The sequence below is a fragment of the Microchirus variegatus genome (assembly GCF_963457635.1).
Source record: "Microchirus variegatus genome assembly, chromosome: 15".
Lineage (NCBI taxonomy): Eukaryota > Metazoa > Chordata > Actinopteri > Pleuronectiformes > Soleidae > Microchirus > Microchirus variegatus.
The window spans coordinates 6,381,959-6,401,904 of record NC_139816.1 but is presented as its reverse complement, the minus strand read 5'-3'; the positions used below and the strand labels follow the sequence as shown (position 1 = coordinate 6,401,904).

At 40.6% G+C, this 19,946-nt stretch overlaps 3 protein-coding genes and 1 long non-coding RNA gene across 4 annotated transcripts; 1 reads left to right on the top strand and 3 right to left on the bottom strand.

Moving 5' to 3' along the window:
* Positions 1–545: 545 nt before the first annotated feature.
* mcmdc2 (minichromosome maintenance domain containing 2) lies at positions 546–5,947 on the top strand (the record flags this gene model as incomplete). Its single annotated transcript, XM_083901766.1, has 14 exons — positions 546–642; positions 741–871; positions 952–1,011; positions 1,201–1,396; positions 1,478–1,600; positions 1,686–1,787; positions 2,842–2,970; positions 3,091–3,328; positions 3,400–3,605; positions 3,676–3,833; positions 4,189–4,368; positions 4,463–4,602; positions 5,532–5,641; positions 5,735–5,947. 14 exons carry the CDS (start codon positions 546–548, stop codon positions 5,899–5,901), a joined length of 2,037 nt encoding a protein of 678 aa, XP_083757892.1. The 3' UTR covers positions 5,902–5,947.
* On the bottom strand, positions 5,947–8,676 carry LOC310937485. Its single transcript, XR_014593018.1, has 6 exons — positions 8,582–8,676; positions 7,220–7,307; positions 6,939–7,004; positions 6,564–6,619; positions 6,289–6,339; positions 5,947–6,134 (listed from the first exon to the last, which is right to left on the bottom strand). It is a non-coding gene; the product is annotated as an uncharacterized lncRNA (long non-coding RNA).
* A 1,454-nt stretch (positions 8,677–10,130) lies between these two features.
* On the bottom strand, positions 10,131–11,131 carry tcf24 (transcription factor 24; the record flags this gene model as incomplete). Its single annotated transcript, XM_083901865.1, has 2 exons — positions 10,703–11,131; positions 10,131–10,247 (listed from the first exon to the last, which is right to left on the bottom strand). The coding sequence occupies exons 1-2, from the start codon at positions 11,126–11,128 to the stop codon at positions 10,131–10,133; spliced, it is 543 nt and encodes a 180-aa protein (XP_083757991.1). The 5' UTR covers positions 11,129–11,131.
* Positions 11,132–13,532: 2,401 nt separating this feature from the next.
* ppp1r42 (protein phosphatase 1, regulatory subunit 42) lies at positions 13,533–17,935 on the bottom strand (the record flags this gene model as incomplete). Its single annotated transcript, XM_083901487.1, has 8 exons — positions 13,533–13,545; positions 13,728–13,800; positions 13,891–14,013; positions 14,092–14,209; positions 15,525–15,641; positions 16,355–16,493; positions 17,556–17,722; positions 17,804–17,935. 8 exons carry the CDS (start codon positions 17,933–17,935, stop codon positions 13,533–13,535), a joined length of 882 nt encoding a protein of 293 aa, XP_083757613.1.
* Positions 17,936–19,946: the final 2,011 nt, after the last annotated feature.

The window sequence follows — 19,946 nt, the reverse complement described above, 5'->3', positions numbered from 1 at the left end:
AATTATATGAGTGTGTTTTTTTATAGTGATTATGCATATTCTATATTGTTCTTCGATGAAAATAGTCCCATTACGTATGACAAGCGGTTTTAATATTTAATCAGTAACATCAGTCTGCAACGAGTAGAAACTACAGATATAGATATATGCAATTCAGCTTTTACTGATCAGAATGACGTAATTTTCAAATCGTTTATATTTAATTCCAGTTTCAGATTAGTCATAATTCAAGTTAAAGAAAATCTGATAAAAATAGACCCGAAAAAAAAGTCACCCGGAAAAAAAAATCTGGTGAAAACAGACCCGGAAAAAAATGTCAACCGGAAAAGAACATTTGGTAAAACAGACCCCGAAAAAATATATCATTAAAAACAGAGCCTTTTAATAAATTATTTATAATATAAATCCTAACAAATAAAATTCCTAAGGTTTGCTGGTCTATGGCAACCTGGAGGGCGCAAACGAGCAAATGCTAACAGTAGGCTAATGCGTTGTCATGCTAGCTTATTGACGGCACAGTTGCACTTTTTAATCGTTTAGCGAAGATGGCTGACAGTTTGTCATTGAAGGAGTCAACACTTGTCTATTTAGACAGAAGTGGGGGTCTTCAGAAACTGATTAAAGACTGCCAACAACTCAACGGTAAGTTTAATGTGGACGAAGCAATAATTAATAACGTAGCTTCCATGAACTCACTATTAGCTAATTAAGCTAGGCTTTGAACTCTGCTAACTCTCCAGACCCCGCACACACCGAGGCTGTGTACAGGTTCTGCGTCACAGTTAATCCCTCTGACGTCATAGAGGTGGATCCAGAGCTAGGTGACTGTGTTCTACATGACCCCGCGAAGGCGACGGCACTATTTCAGTCTGTGAGAAACACACCGAGCACACAGACATTTAATAACATTGCAAACTTCTCTAAATAACGTTTGCCTAATTCCTCTTTCAGGTTTGCTTCCTCGCCATAAAGACACTTTCACTTGTTGAGAAAATACACACAGAAAGTCAGGTATGTACATCAGTGAAGTTTCATTATTAATGAATTAACTGTATTATATTGTATATGTATATCTAAGAACCTAACAATGTTAGGTCTGTATGTTATTACAACCAATACACTTCCCTGAATCCAGATATCTGCACCTACATGGAATTATCTATCTTCTACCCAACACTGTTGTCTGGTTATTCTTTCAAGGTGAATGTAATTCTGAAACTGACACACCTGCCTCCCTTCCCCGAGTATACGTTGGACATTTGTAGTTTTCCTCAAGGATTTGGCCCCATGAGGCCCGTCTCCATGGAGGGCCTGGTCATTGCCATGACAAGGGTGACGAAATACACCCAGGGGGCTCGGTTCCTCTGCATTAATGAAGACTGCCCCAGCTCTACAGGTAGACTGACTCAGTTTGGTTTGTAGTAAGAATGTGTGCATACATTATTTGCATACTTCAATGTGGTAACTATATCTTTAGGGTTCCACAACATCCGAGTCCACGCACCGGGAGCCACAGAGTCGGCTACCGTGAGAAACGACTTCTGCTGCAGGATCTGCAACTCTCAACTGAAAGAGGATGTGAAGTTCAGAGTCCTGGGAGGTGGCGACAGTTGCCCATTACCACAACTCTCGTATGAGGAGTAGTAGTTCACAGAAACTCATGTGTGTGTTTGTTTTTTTCACAGACAAACAACTTGTGGAGCTGATCCATGTCAAAGCACTGGACGTTCTGAACGGCCACCAGCAAAGCTCTTTCAGATACCAGTCTGTCACACTGTTTCTCAGAGGTAGGTTCACCTGCTCAAACACAGGCCACTTCCATTATTATTATTATTATTACTACACCCAGTGTCTCCTATTACATCTGGCTAAAATGAAACCATAAGTTATGACAATCAAAGGAAACAAAGCTTATAGTCTATTTCTGTAACAATCACTGCAGGTGATACGGGCAGTGCAAGTGTTTACACACTGAACTAAACACTCAGTGTCACGTTACGCTTTATTAGAGCTTCTATCCATCTATATTTACATTTAATATACGTCATCATTCAGAGGTATTGCTCAAAGCAAATAAAGTGTGTTATGAGATTTTACAGTTATTTTGGTACATGAGGACTAAAGCGAAAAGGCCCGACCAACCAAGAAGACCCTGGTTCAAGCATCCATGTCAGGATTCAGCTGTTCTGTTGAAGAGTCCTTGACCAGGCTTGACCAACCTCAAAGACTGTTGTGTAGCCGACTCTGTCCTGAGAAGCTCTCGCCCTTTTTGTTTTTTTATAGCACACAAAAATAGTTTATTTCACTGGATTAAAATAGTCAAAATATCTAAATGTTTGGACTATTTGTTTGTCGTAGCTCATATTGACACACAGTCAGATATATTGAGGTTTGTCATTAATTTTCTCTGGCTGCCTAAATGAGAATCATTTTGGAACACAAACTTAGTGGGGGAGAGTTCAAATAAACAGATCTTGGCTGCACACACACTGCCTCTTGGAGGGATATTAAGTGTTTCTGTCCCCTCTAATAACATTGTCCAGTCAGTACACCCAAGAGTTTAGCAAATCTCAGCACCAGGATTAACATTTTCTGTTGACCCGCTCCTATAGTGGAATTCAATACACGGGGTTCCTGTTACTAAACATATATGCTAATAAGCGCAAGGAACACTCATTAGCTGGCTGTGCAACGCGCACACAGAGAAATCTTTGTTCCTCGCTGTTTCTCTTGGCTGTGGTTTGTGGTGGCATGCATATGTTTCTTCAATAATCACCAGGCAGCAGAGAACAACCTCCTTTAAGTGCAATTGCTTTGTTTCCCCCCCATACACACACACAGATGAGCTGTGCAACTCCATGAGAATCGGTCGACTCTACAGGGTGTTAGGCATCCCTGCACATGTCCACCAGTGGCCCCACATCACCTGCAGTGTAGAGGCAAATAATGTCCAGCCGTGGGAGCCAGAATGTAAGGCAATGAGAATTCTGCTTCCAGTTTACACCGATAACACTGATGTGGCACATACGGAACAATTTTCATGCCGTGTGCATCATTACTGCAATTAAAATACCAAACTTCTACCTACAGGTCCCTGTAAAGTTGGTATCAGATTCCAAGAGCTTCTAAAGGCTACAGCCGCTTCTCCGTGGAGGTTTCCTGCCATTGTAGCTCACTGCTTTGGGTTGGACTTGGCTCCTCCAGGCTTGTACAACACACTGAAGCTGGGTTTGTTGCTCAGCTTGGTGCAGACCAGAGCAGACGCAGAAGAAACATGTCATAACTTGGATCTCCTGGTTGTCGCCTCAGACATGCTCATCATAGACAGGTAAAGCTTGGACAATAAAGTTGGAACTTAACCTTAAATAGCATCCTAATCACCCTTTGTGCTTGTACTAGACTAATGGCGAACAGCTTGGGTTTAGCATGTCGTGGGGTCAAGCATCAGGCCTCAGGGGAGATGTTTGCATCTTTGTCCCGGGATCAACACGGAGCCGGCACCGCCAACATTCACGCTGGTTCTGCCCTGCTCGCTACCGGGGGAATATGCATGCTGGGAGATCTCGGGTGTTACAAAAAAGACAAACTGGATTCCGTTCAGTCAGGTAAATCACCAGAGTGACCCATAATAAATCAAAAACATTATGCATGAGGTAAATTACTTTCTTTTTTTAGTTCTGGAGAGCCGCACAGTGTCCGTGTTCATCCCAGGGAAGAAGTATGGTGAGGACGCTGATGAGCAGCTCTCCTTCCCTGTCCAGTGCAGCTTCTGGGCCTTAACAGATCCATCTCAGCGCAGTGGGAAGATGGACTGCAGCATACTAGGAACAGCAGTAAGTCCAGTCTTTGCTCTGATCAAAGATTTCTGGATATTAATTATCCAGACGTGACCCTGGATAGTTAATATTGTCTAATGCTGGCGAAACTTGTGCTTGCATGTTGCGTTGAGCTCAGATGTTGTTAGTAGATTGCACAGGCAAACAGGAAATTGAGACAATTTACGTTACTTCAGGGAAGTGCCCTGCCTAGAAAACATTACTTCACAGCAGAGCCCTTGAGAATAATTAATGCTTTGTTCACTTTATTCAGGGAGGAGGAGGAGGGAGACAATACATTATGTCACAGGGTTTCTTTGGCTTTCAAGTTACTTTTAGAACATAACAGATTATACTCGTTATTTGTGAGCAGGAAATGGGCCCCGTTCCAGCTCTGCTGGCAGACACCTTCGGTCTGGTCATTCAGTGCAAAGAGAAGGTGGGAGAGCAGGTGCTGCTCGCTCAGACTGTCCACACCCTGCAGCAGGCAGTAGAGCCTGGAAAACCCCTTTATCCATCCGGTCGGGAGTTTTCTCATCAAGACTACCAGGAGGTTAACAATCACTCGCCTTTGCATTGCTTTTTTTGTTAAAGTATAATGTCATTGTTCACCTTAAATTGTTTTCTTAATGCTCTACCCCCTCCAGCTTATAGCTCATGCACAAAGTTTGGAAGTGGAGCTCAGTCCTGGAGCAGAGAAAATGATCCATGGCTACTACATGGCCAGCCGCAGAATCAGAGCTCAGAGTCAGGGCGTGAAGATGTCTGTGGCTTCTGTCAAACTACTGTAAGCATTCTACTGCATAACTGACGTTAGACGTTACCTCTTTAATCAGCTTTTATCTCAAACTCTGACACGTTTTTACTCAGCTAAACCACAACTAATTTATTTGTACAAATCTTTATTGCTGTTGGATATAAAAACTTTAACTGTGACCAATAACACAAGCAGTTAGGATGTGTTTTTCTGCCTTTAACAGCTGCTCTCCTTCTCACCCTCTTTACACAAAGTAACAGTAGATAATGGAGATTACACAATGAGTGTGTTTGACTGGGAGTAATGGTGTCAATTATTAAGTTTGCTTTCCTAAACCACAAAGAATAAATCTGCATAACATCTTGTAACACATGGCAAACAATCCATGGATTACCTGGATGTAGGCCAACAGGGATTATTTTTACTTTATTATTGCCACATTTGGGTCAAAATACATAACATTACCTATAGTGTCCTGTGTGTTTTCAGTATGGTGAGCAGGCCTGGACACAAACATAGGATAGTTTTTTATAAACACAAAATTCAACTCATCTAACTAAGTTTATATCGTATAAATTTTCAAAATCCAATCAAAACATTCAGTGTGCAGTAATTGCCCAACACATCAAATTCAAAGGTAAACTTTAATTTCAGTGCACTTTTACCCTCTGCTTTACGCCCACTGTAAAAAAATCAGTGTTTGGTTTAATGTCCCATTTACCCCACTAGATGGAGACATTGAATCCAAACTAAAGACCGTGCTTTCACATGACAGTTTTTCATTCAGTTGAGACATGTTTAGAAAGTCACACTTTACATATAAAAATTAATGTTCAACAAGACTGCAGGATTAAAAATGTCAAATTAAGTATCATTACCATTCTACTTAACATTTAAAATATACATTCAGAATTTTACTTGACAGGTACATGATTTATTTCATGTTTTTTTGTCTATAGGATCTCTTTGGCAGAGGCTCACTGCAGATTGTGTCTCAGAACGTGCATACTAGAGGAAGACGCCGTCATTGCTGTGCTCCTCTGTGAAAACTCAGTCTCTCTCAAACATGGTACTTAAAATACCACCGTTTATCAATACTGCATTTTTAAAATACATATGAAGTTTCATAGTCCCTAGTTACAAGTGGTGGCTCTTCCTGCAGGAGCTTCTGCTCTCATGATTCCACCTGATGCAGTTTTTCCCTGTGACCTGGGAGATGTGGACGGTTTGCACAGGAGAGACGTGACCCTGGATAAGCTCCACCAGGATATACTGCACTTCATTTATGCCTTTGCTCCGGGAGCCAACACATACATCACAGAGGAGTAAACACCTCTCTAAAAGATTACAAAACACAGGTAAGCAGCACAAGACTAGTTGTATTATTTTTTAATGAATTCACAGCAGTAGTACACTCAATCAATAGACCGATTTAATGCAGTGGTACAAGAATAGCTTCATAGCCACATAGCTATAAACCGAGATGTACATCGAAGCAAATCATTTAAAATAAACTGCAAATGAGTCAAGTATATGCTGGTGATCCATCAGCTCTAGCATCCCTGTAAGAGACATGGAAAAATAATTTAGCAAACAGACTGGAGGACAAATACATTAGAATAAATAGATAAGTTCTTAAGTTTGCATAGTATGATGATGTGCAAACACTATTTAAATTGTATTTACTTTAATAATCTGTAAGGGGTCGACAATTACCTTTCATGTGACTTTTTCCATTGCCACCTGATCAGTTGACCGGCCAGCACCCTGCCAAAAACAATAATGTACAGTCAGTGTGTGATAATAGAGTTTGTGTAGTTTTACAACTTTGCCCTTTAAGTTCAGTTAGTCACATTCTCGTCAACCCGTTTTTGGTCAGATGGGTAAACGGCAAAAGGTGAACTCATCATTGCTACTTAAAACAGAAATAAACCAGTCAAAAGACCAGTTTAAATGCAGAAAAGTGAGTATATTTTTTAAGCTTTACTTACCAGGAATGAGGTGAAGCCAGCACTTGAGTTTCTGCTCATTTAGAGCTGCTGCTCATCTGTTAAATATAAATTAATATCAGACCTAATGTTTACTTTTAACACAGGAAACCTTTGTTAGAACTGGGACAAAAGTTTTGTCACAGGTAAATATGATTGCAGCTGATAATTCAGTTGTCACAATTCTCACCACTGTGGTGTCTGATGGGTAAACGGCGAAAAGTGCAAACTCATCACTATTTTCAGCTGCAACTTTACTGTTTTAGCTAATCCTTAAAGCATTTTCAAAGAAACGTTCTGAATTTAAATCCAAAATAACTATATTAAAAAATTAAGATATCTTGCTTCAGCAGCGATTAAGAAAGAAAAAGAACTCACCTCATGGACGACAGGACTGAGGAATAATGAAGGAGGTTCTCCCATCATCACAGTTTTCTCAAGAAGCTAAAGGGGGGAAATAATATTGTTTAACCTTGATCAAAACAAATACTCTACTTAAGTCTATTAGACCTGAATGTCTTAGTATGCTGTTTTCAGTTAGTCACAGTTTCACCACTTTATTGTCTGATGGGTAAACGGCAAAGTATGAACTCATCACAATTCCAGCAACAAATATACTGTAGATTCAAGTATAGCACAAACAACTGTCCAACACTCACCTTACGATCTACATGGGTAGATGGGCATTTGTAGTTTGCCGTCACGTGTGCCAGCCATTGCCAAAATAAGCCACTGCCATATGTACTCCTAAAAAGGAAAGGAAAAATGTTTACACAGTGACATCTCCCTGTTTTAACAGTCAATTGTTTTCACACCATTGGACAATAACAGTTAAACCACACCAGTCTGTCACAGTAACATCAAACATCACAGTTAATTATTACTCTCAGGAGCAGCGTATTGATTTACAGCTTGCATGTATAACATGTACTGAAGGAAAAGCCAATATAGAGAGGGGGCAAAATATGACTGATCACCCGAAGGTCAGAGGTAACTGTAACACAGCTCGGTAGCACGGATTACACCGCAGGTCTGAGGACGGGTTCAACAACGGGTCACGACCTCTGCCATGACCTCAAGTCCTCAGAAGACATCATGATGACTTTCCACTGCAAAATAATGGGAGAGGGCAATTCCCTGACCGGCCGCTGTGCTCCTGACCTCTGGACAAAAACCAGATCAGGGGAGTGCAGGAGGAGGCCGAGTGACACGGGGGCGTTTGATCTGTCTACAACAGTGATTTATTGCATTACTTCTGGGATGGGACTAGTCTATTGGGACACACTGAAACCAAATTGATGGGTCAGACTATGCATCAGTGACATGCACAGACATTTGGAAGGACACGGGTGAAAATTATAGGGCACCTACTGCACACCACTAATATACCTTCATGTAGGACAGTAGGGACCTTCATGATGGCAGACTTTTTGAATAAAAGGGCACCCATAGGAAACAACGTTGGAAGGGCATCGAACAGGGTCGTGCATAATGTTTCTCCACAGAAAGGCACTCCTTTATAAACACTTTTAAATGTATATTTCACTTTGAAGGCCACATAAATGGCATTTAACCACACTTTAACGATGACACTTTAAAGTAATATACACCAACTGAAATGGGAGAGTTGATTGTTTCACTTATAACCAAATGGACGCATTCGCAGCATATCCTTCACTAAATTCCCTTTATAATTCACGTGTATTTTCGTTACACATCCCTAATACACGACTCAGGAAGCATATACATTCACGAAATTGGGATTAAATACCGTATTTGACTAGCTCAACTATTCGGCTATGAAAAAGAACATCACGTCGTGTATTTTCATCAAAAAAGTACAACAAATCAAGTCGTATCACATGCTTTTACTGCCCACGTGGCCGCGCTGCTAACTAGCTTAATGCTAACTACACATGTTCTGTGAGGAAAAAACCCTCGAATGCGTGTGGAAGCTGCTTCAACAATCACGACGTTTAAGATACGAACATGTGCAAATATCACGTTTCATCGTTGCCTACCTGCGTCACAGAAGACCGCGGTGATTCTAGAAGAAGCCATCGTTCAATCGAGGGACGCGGACAGAAACACGTCTGCTCGCCACCGACTCTGCGGGAGAAAGAGAGAGCGTTTCCGCAGGACCCGAACTCCCAGCAGCCACTGCGGCACAGAGCTGCGCACTGCGTGCCATAAACGCAGCACGTGAAACGCACAGCTGAGCGCTATTAATACAATTAACAGCGCCAACAGCACACACTCTGACGCTTATATTACACCAAAACTCCCTGTAAATGAATCAACACAGATTTATTATCAATAAGCAGCAGCCCTGTGAGTTATTAGAAAATCCTGGTTATTTTATTCAATTGTTTTAAATCATTTAAAACACTTTTACTGCCAAAGAGCCTCAATTATTTGAACTCGCACAGCCTTCTTCATGACCCCACAAACTGTCAGTAATAAATATATACTCTGTCGTATTATATATCATAAAATGTTGTGGTTTGCCATGTGCCTTTTATAATTTTTATTCTAAAAAAAACAAAAACATAATACAATCAAATATATTAGAATATAAAGATATGATATAAAATAAAATTGCATTATAAACCAGCTGTTTTTAATTTACTCTCCAAGGTTCATATTGAGAGTGTATACACCATACCTTATCTAATATAGATAATAATTATTATTTGCTCTATTAATTTAGACACTACTGAATTTTAAACGGTATTATTATTATTATAGTATTATTATTATTTTTTTTAAATACATGTAATAAATTAGTTCCTGTCCCTCTCTGTCTTTTTTTCTCTCCACGTCACAAGTGACAACGTCTCCTGTAAAAAAAAATTTTTTTTGCTGTGAATTCATTCTTAATAAATATACATCACTATATCATCTTTAAAATGAAAATTAAGACACATAATACATCAAAAAGACTAACACACTATAATAATCATATTTTAAATAACTTAGATGTTACTATTTATGTAGCTTCAGGTTTAATTGATTATGGGACATTGTTTTTAATAGATTTTATTTATTTAAAAAAAAACTAAAAAAAACACATTAAACACATTATGCTCGTCTTCTTTCACCGAAGTCATTTATTCACAAACACATTTACAACCATGCATGTAAAAAAAAAAGAAAAATAGATAGGAACGTGAGATGAAGAGTCTCCTATTGTTGACTCTCCCTGACAGAACACTTCACATGACGGATGTTCACGTATTCACACAAGCATTTAGTGCAAATGTTTCAACTCAAAGTGCGCACCTCAAGCGCGACGGACTCATTAGCGCCGTGGAATTCTCTAAACTAAACTTATAACATGTATGAAGCTGCTGCTGTTGCTGCACACATGAGCCAAAACAACAACAACAGAGAAGCATCCAGATTTATACAATAAAATTAATATATTAATTTACAATGTGTCCCTATAGAACGGATTCTGTACAGTTGTATGAGTCAATATTCTGCTGCGTAAACAACAGTAAAAGGAGCATGAACTCATGCACAGATGCGACGATGATTTGTTTTGTCCTATAATGAGTGAATCCTTGTTTACTGGGACTTGGACGTGGACGAGGACGGGCCTTGGTTCTCAGACTCTGAAGCGTTCGAGGTGTTCAGGAACTGTCCGGACGCGCCCACGTACAGCCTGGACCGCATTGGCCATTTCTGAAAAGATATGATGACATCTGTTCATTTATATCATTTACAATCAAATAAAATAGAATAAAAGAAATCTAAATAGAATAAAATAAAATAGAATAACAATAAAAGCCTAATGCACACAAAGGCCTGGGCGAGGATGACGTTTTATTCACTGGAAAATCCTTCTTTTTTTATTCAGTTTGGCTTAGAGACAATAATCATTAAGAAACAATTATTTAAAAACACTTTATTATTAATAATATTATCATTATATTAGGGCACGAGCACGAATTCGTGCGAGGAACCTATTGTTTTCCTTCAAGTTATTGTGAATATTAAAATTCCGTGGCCTCAATGTCATTTAAGGAGATTTAAGGAGATTAACATGCATAAAAACGCTTGCATCTTTGCACAGATGTCAGGTTATTATTATTGTTATTATCATTATTAGTATTCTTATTATTATTATCAGCACTGACCTTGACTGGGTGCAGGTATCCGTCCCCTTTGAGTGACTTTAACGCCTCTGTTTGCTTTGCGCTCTCTCCCTCCTCCGCGCCTTCCTCCTGCAGTGTTCGAGTCAAATGGGCAATATAGGTGGTGGCCAGTATCAACACGTCCAGTTTGGACAGCTTGGTGTCCGGCGGCACCGACGGCAAAGTCCTCTGCAGCTCCAGGAAGGCGGTGCGCAGCGTCTGCACGCGGCTCCGCTCCCGCGCCGCGTTCGCCGCCGCCGGGCGTCCTCTGCCGCCGAGCCCGGCGCTCTGGAGCAGCCGGGCCCGCTGCAGCTCCCGGCGACGGCCGTCCGGACTGGGGCTGGAGCTGGGGCTGGACGCGGGGCTGTCGTCCGCCACCGTCGCAGAGCAAGAGCCGCCGTCCATGCGGAGTGTCTGTCTTCCAACCATCAGTGTGCAATCACAGACCTGAGGATTTAACCAGCATGAACTCCAATTTTAGAGACAACACGTTATTTATTAAAGCCTTTAAATTAACCTATTATAACCTATTTATTCAACCATAACTCATTAACACGTCTTATTGCTGCTGAGTGCTTCAAATTAAACAGTTCCTAAAGTCGACTCTGCAGCTCATTCCTCATAAAGTGACAGAAGAGACATGTGTCCACACACTGGCTCAGAGACATGTGTCCACACACTGCTTTAGAGACATGTGTCCACACACTGCGTCCACACACTGCTTTAGAGACATGTGTCCACACACATTGCTTTACAGACATGTCAGTGCCAGACTTTGTGCCACACAAACAAACTCTTTCCCACTTTGTGTTCGGTGTTTGGTAATAATGTGGAGTTTACCTTTGCTGCTTCTCAGAGGCGAGAAACGACATGAAGGCGACCCGGAAAAAGCTTCAACAGCGCCGAGAATGTCCTCCTCCTCAATGTGGGGGGACACCCAGTCTCCCAGTCTTCGTCCAGTGTATCCTTATAAAGAGGTCTGCAGGAAAAGGTGCGCAGCAGTCCCCTTTACGCGCATCCAACGCTGCTTTCACCTGTGTGCGTAAAAGTCTCAGGAGCCCTTAATTTATTGGGTACACATGTATTTCACTGCGACGTAATTAATCACTCGCCCTGCTGCAACACTTCCTCACACACACACCCACACACACACAGACTCTTTTCCCTTTCCTGACTTATTTCAGTGTGAGGGTCGTTTTCAACGCCAGAGGCACAACTCTCTCCTTTCCTTGATACGCGCTGCTGGGTCACCTCCACACTCTAATTGGCTGCGAACCTGACACTGTATTTTTGTAAGCCTATCATAAAGTAGCAGCGGGGAAGAAAATCGAGTCAAAAATCACCTCCAAAAAAAAAAAAAAGGCGCTCGTCATGGTCAAGAATAAAGGCACGCGGGTCTATCACTGCGCCATTTGCAGCAGCGCGTGAAGACACGCTGACAAGTGTAAGGCGATATGCAAAAGACGGCGCTAATTGCCAGCGTCTGTTGGATCGCGAGCTCATTGGAGCGACTAATAAATAAACTCCAGCGCTGCAATCAACAGGCAGGCAACTGAGGAAATTCTTGAGAGACTCATAAATTAATCACTCTGATTTCCAAGGCTCCAAACAGGAGATGTCGGCAAATTAATGAAAGGAATTATTCATAATATGTATATGCTCGTGACTGTTCTTAATAAACATTGTTTTTGTAAGGACGGAGATGGAGGTTTTTGCTCGCAGCCACTAATTATGAGGTGAAGTAAAGGGAGGTTAAGTAAGCTTTGTCCTCTAAGTACCCTGATGCGTCTTTTCTGCAGTCACACACACACACGCGGCTGCTACACTTGAATCCAAACATTTAGAAAGAGCAGTGATCATAACTGCAGCCACTGAATCATTGATCACAGTTGTTTGAATTTGCTTTGGATAACTTTGGTTAAAGTGATCATTCAGTCATTGTGGCACTCTCAATCTCATGGATCAGTCATTTGCTGAGGGAAGTGTTTCCATATTTTTATTTTTTACAATAATTTCATGCTTGTTGATTAACATTCACAACAAAATTCAAACATTTACACTATATTAATTTGCGATTTATCAGCCTTTATGGAAAGAGGATAATAATGTTTGAATATTCCACTTTAACTACAGCATGAATGTGAGTATTTTCTCATTACTGTTACATCTTTTAACCCTTTAAGGTTCTACTCAATCATTTGGTCGACCACACTTTAAGTCACTATATCTCATTGAAAAATGCATCGAGCTGAACTCACTAACACTAAATTAATGTGACTTGTTCTGAATGTTATGAACTACGCAAACCAGGTTTATTATGAACAGACGTCTCAACGGTTTGGTAGAGGCTTGTATCTGAAATACTGTAGTAATTTAAAAAAAATTGATTGTCATTGTTATCATAAGTAAATAAAATAAAATAATAAAATAATAGAAAATGCAAATAAATATTTTTTTCTTGGTGCGTACCTTAAAGGGTAGATTCACATGCACCTAGTCTGATGAGGAAAGTACACAAGTAAAATAAATATCACAATATTACAAGAAATAAAACATCTGTGAAAGTGTTTCACATTTTTTCATTAACATTCACAGCAAAACAGACACAATTCAAACATTTACACTATATTAATTTGCAATTGATCAGTCGTTTCATGAAAGAGGATAATATTGTTTGATTTTAAAGAGCTAAATGAGATTTATCACCCGGCTTAATATTTAGTGAATATCATTTATAAAGATCCTGGCAGTGTGTGTGTGGAGAGAACTCATCAAAACCTTCACTGTCACGGTCACATCGATGTAGAGAACCATTTACCGGAGAGGAATCCGTTCAAATGTAAGCTCTAATAGATGAGACAAAAACAGAGAAAAGAGTCACATCAAACACAATAGGAAACATTTAAAATGCACAGCACCAACATTATTTTTTAAATAATAAAGAAGACATGATGAGCTTTCTTTGTTGTCAAATTTGAAGAATTTTCAAACACAAGCACATTCCAACTAACATGTTTTTAACACACACCTCAGCAACGGCTGTGGCTTCTTCCAGCGCTGCACGGCTGTGGACGTGAGACCCTGAACCAGACTGGAGTCGTCTGGAATAACAACAAACATATAACCTATGAATAATAATGGATACATAACGTTATGAGAATGTCAGCGTTTCCTCACTACTGTTGACTCACTTGTTAAAGGGTAAGGCATCAACGCTCCGGTGTTATTTCTTCTCATCTTGGCCTCTCTGGATGCTTTCCAGTTAATAAGGAACTGTCTGGTTAACTCATTAATTTCCTTCCCATCGAGAACCTCTGCAAGACATACAGGGAAATTTGAATTAATTGAATATAAATAAGAAAAATATTAGCACGGAGAAGTCAAACGTTTACCGAGACTCTTGCACGCAGTAATCAGTCGGTCTCTGTACTTTGGTGTTTTACACGCGGGGTTTCCTCTCAAGTCCATGTGCAGCAGCTGAGGCCAGAGGCCAAACACATCCTCCAACTCCTGGAAAACGCACAAACAAGAGAAAAGCTCTATCTTTATGATCTGATAATAACTAATAATACAGCACAACGACGCGGCATGGAGGTGAAATGGTAATGTGAAGTACAAGGAGCGGTGGAAAGTGCATAAACAACACATCAGTCTATTTTAATAAACAGTGTCGCCGGTGTCATGTAACTACAAGTTTCCTCCTGGGGCCGCTGCGAGGCTGGCTCCTTGAGCGAGTTTGCCTGCAGTTGTATGTTTATCTAAAGGCACATTAATCCAAGCCTGGAAATATGAATACTCTCTGGACACGCTCTGATTGTTGGTTGCCTTCCTGTCTTGGCCAAAGCGCTTCCACTTTTCCAGCTCGTGCTGCAATCAGCTCAGAGGGGACCCCAGAGCACCCGCGAGCTCCCAGGCTTTGATAAATGAACGTGTCAGGGCCGTCACTCACGCGGCCCTCACCCGAGAGCCTCCCCGGCCCCAAATTGCCCCCCACGCGGGGGTGCGGAGAACAGCAGAGGCTGGGATACACCACTCTGGGCTAATGATGGGCCAGTTATGAACCTGTATTTGACCAGGGCTTCGATTCCTCTGTCCTCTCCGCCCCTGCACACGGATAACGGTGGGGGCCTCTGAAGATGCTCCCTCCATTTGTCACCCGGGTGCTGACTGCCTGTCATAATCTATTTTAAAAAATCCATAACGTTTCCACTGGATTCTGACGCCGCGGATCCTTTCGGAGCGCTGTCTTTGTAGAATCAATAGCGGCAGATGGTTGTATAAATTATAGGAGGGAGAGAGAGAGATATCTGTGAGGGGAAGTGACACTGGAACAACAATTACCTGCATCAACGTTTGTGCTAAATCCTGCGATTCACAACAGAAACAAATGAGAAAATGTGCATTCAATTCTGTGGTGTTCAACTTTACTGTGAGACCACGTAAGATTCTTTGAGTTTAAGTTCAAAAGTATAAGATTAAAAGAGCCTCAAAAACAAGTAAGTGTGCATAAATCCTATCTCTGCCTCAGATGAATCATTCAGAGAGAGAGGGCAAAAAGCCTCAGCCTCCCAAGGAAAAAAAGGAGAAACTTGTGCTTGTTTAAAGCTGTCAGCGGGGAAACGTCTCTGGGGAATGACTGGTTGATTTGTTGAATAATTCTGACCCTGTGTGCAAAAGTCCTGCAGACTGCGGGGGGAACCGAGGGCAGGATTTGCAGGGATTTGCTTCTCTAGAACCCTGTTCTACATATGATTTCACACACGGCTGCAGAACAATGTTAAACCACCACCACCACTACACTACGCCGACTTTGACTCATATTTACCTCCGTATTGTGCAATTTGTTGTCCGCAGCAGAGAAATGCTGCAGCTCCTGCAGCGCGGCCAGCTCCCTGACGTCATCCATGTTGTTGTTGTTGATGTTCAGCACACACAGGGATTTCTGCACGGATGAAATCACGTTTTAGTTTGTTTTTTTACAATGACAAAGACATGAACGTTCATAATATAAATAAACATTACGCACACAAAGTAATCCCGAGAGAGAGGGTGTGGAGACGAAAGAGAGAAATACGTCGTGTGATCAAACGTTAACGCCCTTTCTTCTGGTTTTTGGTCCATTTCCATTCACTTTAGCGCTCTTTCATGCCTGGATTAGTGTAAGTAGTAGAGTCCAAATCACACTTGAGATAGTGTTGTTGCTAAATATTCATCTTGGTTTGAAGTTCTCGAACGGCACAAGCTGCGACTCCTTACATTTGCACAGCAATTTCTTTAATTACCCAAACAAACAAGAAGCTTGAGACTCTTTTTGCAGTGTGTGTGTGTGTGTGTGTTTATCCACGGGCCCTGAAACCAGTAAATGTACAGCTTTAACGATTTGTGCGAGCAGAGAGAGCAACAGAGGTCTCTTTGACATCACAATATCGCTTTTACGCACTCGTTTGTGGGTAATCTGAGATTTGGATGTGATAACCTACCGCCTTGATTCACCACACACACACACACACACACACACACACACACACACACACACACACACACACATTCCTTTACATAGAGTATATATCAGATTAAATGTGTGTATGAACCTTCTTTTCTTGTGCTATATTTGCACTGAACAGTGTAAAAACAGAAAAGAAAAATAGGTCATACAGCGAGTGAGAGGAGAGTCCTGGGGTCAAAGAGCAACTTCTCCCCTGGTGCCAGCCTCTGATTCTCCAGATGAAGCTCCTTGAGTTCACTGAGCTGCTCCAAACCTTCGACCACCGCGATCCTGTTTCCACCCAGATACCTGCAGAGCAGAGGTGGAAATAAAGGCAGTAAGGTAAGTAAAAGTACCACTATTATGATCACATTTTACTTAAGTACAAGTAAAAGTACTCGTTTGAAAATGTAAAAAAGTAGTAGAGTAAAAGTTTCTTAGTTACTTTAATAACAAGGTTGGGGTTCTTTCTTGTGTCGTGCAAAAAGGACAAGGGAACACAAATCTCTAAAATATGTAAACACATAAATGTAACAGCATGGGTCAAAGGTCACACATGTCACTCACTCACCAATTCACCTGTCCTCATCGTTCACCTGTCCTCATCATTCACCTCATTCACCTGTCCTCATCATTCACCTATCTGTCCTCATCATTCAATTATCCTCATCATTCACCTATCTGTCCTCATCATTCACCTATCCTCATCATTCACCTATCCTCATCATTCACCTATCCTCATCATTCACCTATCCTCATCATTCACCTATCCTCATCATTCACCTATCTGTCCTCATCATTCACCTGTCTGTCCTCATCATTCACCTATCTGTCCTCATCATTCACCTGTCCTCATCATTCACCTATCTGTCCTCATCATTCAACTGTCCTCATCATTCACCTGTCCTCATCATTCACCTATCCTCATCATTCACCTGTCCTCATCATTCACCTCATTCACCTATCCTCAACATTCAACTGTCCTCATCATTCTCCTGTCCTCATCATCATTCCCCTGTCTGTTTTCATCATTCACCTGTCCTCATCATTCACTTGTCCTCATCATTCCCGTCCTCATCATTCACCTGTCCTCATCATTCCCCTGTCTGTTTTCATCATTCACCTGTCCTCATCATTCCCCTTTCCTCATCATTCACCTGTCCTCTTCATTCACTGCCAAAGTTTCCAGTGCGTGCTTAATTATTATTTAAATGTTTTTTAATTTCAGGCCAACATGCACGAAAACATATAAAAGTAAAATTACAAAAAACATACTCAACTACACTAATGCAAGTAAACGTGTCATGATGACGACCATTTCAGATAAAGTCCAGAAATGCGACAACAGTCAGTATAGAGGTGTCCACTCACAGTTTGGAGAGCATCTGCAGGTTAGAGAGATTCTCCACACGAGTGATGTTGTTATTCTGCATGTAAAGGTGAGTCAGGTTGGAGGCAAAGCCCAGGTTACAAATCTGTGTGATGTGATTGTCGTAAAGGTAAAGCACGCTGAGGTTCCTGCACATGGAGATGTCACCCTGGACAAAGAAAGAAGAAATACGCGCAAGTAAAAACAGAAAAACAAAAGACAGAGACGGTTTAATATCACAGATACTTACAATGTCTACAATGTTCTTGCTGGAGAAGTGAAGGTGCGTCAGTGTCCTGAGGAACTCTGGGTAAGAGAGGCCTCGTTTCTTTCTGAGGCGCTTTATGGATTTAGCGATCAGATCTGCGTTCAGACACGCCATGGTGTCATGTGACTCACGAGCAGAGGAGGAAAGTAAGGAGTTACATGTACTCGCTCTACTGTAACTGAGAAGGTTTTTTTGTGTACTTTTGTAATTGTACTTTTACAAGTGAATTGGCGTTAATGTGACCTTTGACCCATGTTGACTGACACATTATGTGTTTACATATTTTACATATTGTGTTCCCTGGTCATGAGACATAAGAAAGAACTTTAACAACTTAAGTTTAACTTGAGTTCATTTTTAGACCAGTACTTTTACTTGCACTTAAGTAAAATGTTCTCAAAATGGTGGTACTTTTACTTGAGTAGAATATCTCAGTAATCTTATTTCCACCTCTGCTCACGAGCGATGCTTCAGAGGATCCAGTGGTTATTATAACCGTCTGTGGGAAAAAAACAGGCATCAATAATGTCACTCTGATCTGATTAACCTTGTAAAAACTCTGAAAAACCTCACTGTCAATTCACAGTTAGAGGATAATTGATGAGAAAACATCAGTGTTTTTGAGGAAATTTGCTAATAGGCCTGAGGACGAGTGAGCGCTCAATTTGTGTTGTAATGAGAGTGAAGTCAATTCCCCCAACAGTCTGACTGCACTGCAGCTCCCATACACATATACACATGGGACTTATCATGTGTGTATATATATATATATATATATATGTCCTGACATTGAGAAATGTTTAATAAAAATAAAAAAAGAACTCTACAGTTTCCTTATTAAGATAAATATTCAAGTCACATATGATCCATAACTTGCCCTACCACTGAACTTAAGCACATTTTATATCAGAAAATGACTGTTTTCATACTTAAGTACAGTAAATGTCATATACTTTAAGACTTTTTTACGTAAGTAATATCAAATAAAGTGACTTCAACTTCTACCAAAGTCATTTTATGGTTAACATACTCAAGTATCACCTTTAAGGTACTTTATACAAGACTGTTATTGTTGTTGTTGAGCTCAAAGCATGAGGCCGAGGTTATGGAGACAAAAGACATTGATCAATAAGTATAGACAGACGTGAACTCTTAAATCCCCAAAGACTCTTTATATCTGTTCTCTGGAGACTCGTGGAAAGCACTTTATCACTGTCAGGGTCTGCAGATGGACATGGTCTTCAACAGTAATCTAAATGACTATAGTGTTAGTGATGATGGTGATAAATGAAGACGACGTGGGGGGAAAAGGAAGAATTTAAGTGTGTCCCTGCGTCTCTTTTTAAGCAAACTTACTTTAAAAACATCAATTAAACTCAATTAAACATGACTTACATAGCGACGGTCGGTGTTGAAATGGTTTTCACGGAGCTGTAAAGCGAAAACTCGGTCTGTTTTTGTTTGAGGGCACCGCCGACACTGTTACCATGGAAACCACGGCAGCGCGTGCGCGACACCGGAAGTCACGGGTCACAGAAGAAAGCGGAAGTGAGCTAGAGAAGTTAGCTCAATCAACGGTTAGTTAATTAAACATTAAACATATAATTATTATTATCCTGCTATTGTTATTATTATGATAATTACATTTTGAAACGATTTTAGAGTTAGAAAAATCGAGAATGGAGTATAATAATAATGTTTCTAAGCATGTAAAGTAAGAAAAGTAGAAACCACGGTACCGCATACGCGACACCGGAAGTCAAGGGTCACAGAAGAAAGCGGAAGTGAGCTAGAGAAGTTAGCTCAATAAACGGTTAGTGAATTAAACATTAAATATATAATGTTCATTCTTCTACTATTGTTAGAATAATGATTATTCACGTTTTTGCACGATTTCAGAGTGAGGAAAAAGCGAACATGGAGTATAACAATAATGCTTCTAAGCATGTAAAGTAAGAAAATTAACAAAAAAAAATCTGCATAAAAATGTGGACAGCTCAGTTTGTTTTGGTCGCCATTAATATTCAGTGGGGGAAAAACCTGCAGGAAAAAGAAAAGTGTGACAAATGTCAGTGTTATGACGTCCACATTCAGTAGAAAAATAATAAAAAAGAACAATAAATTA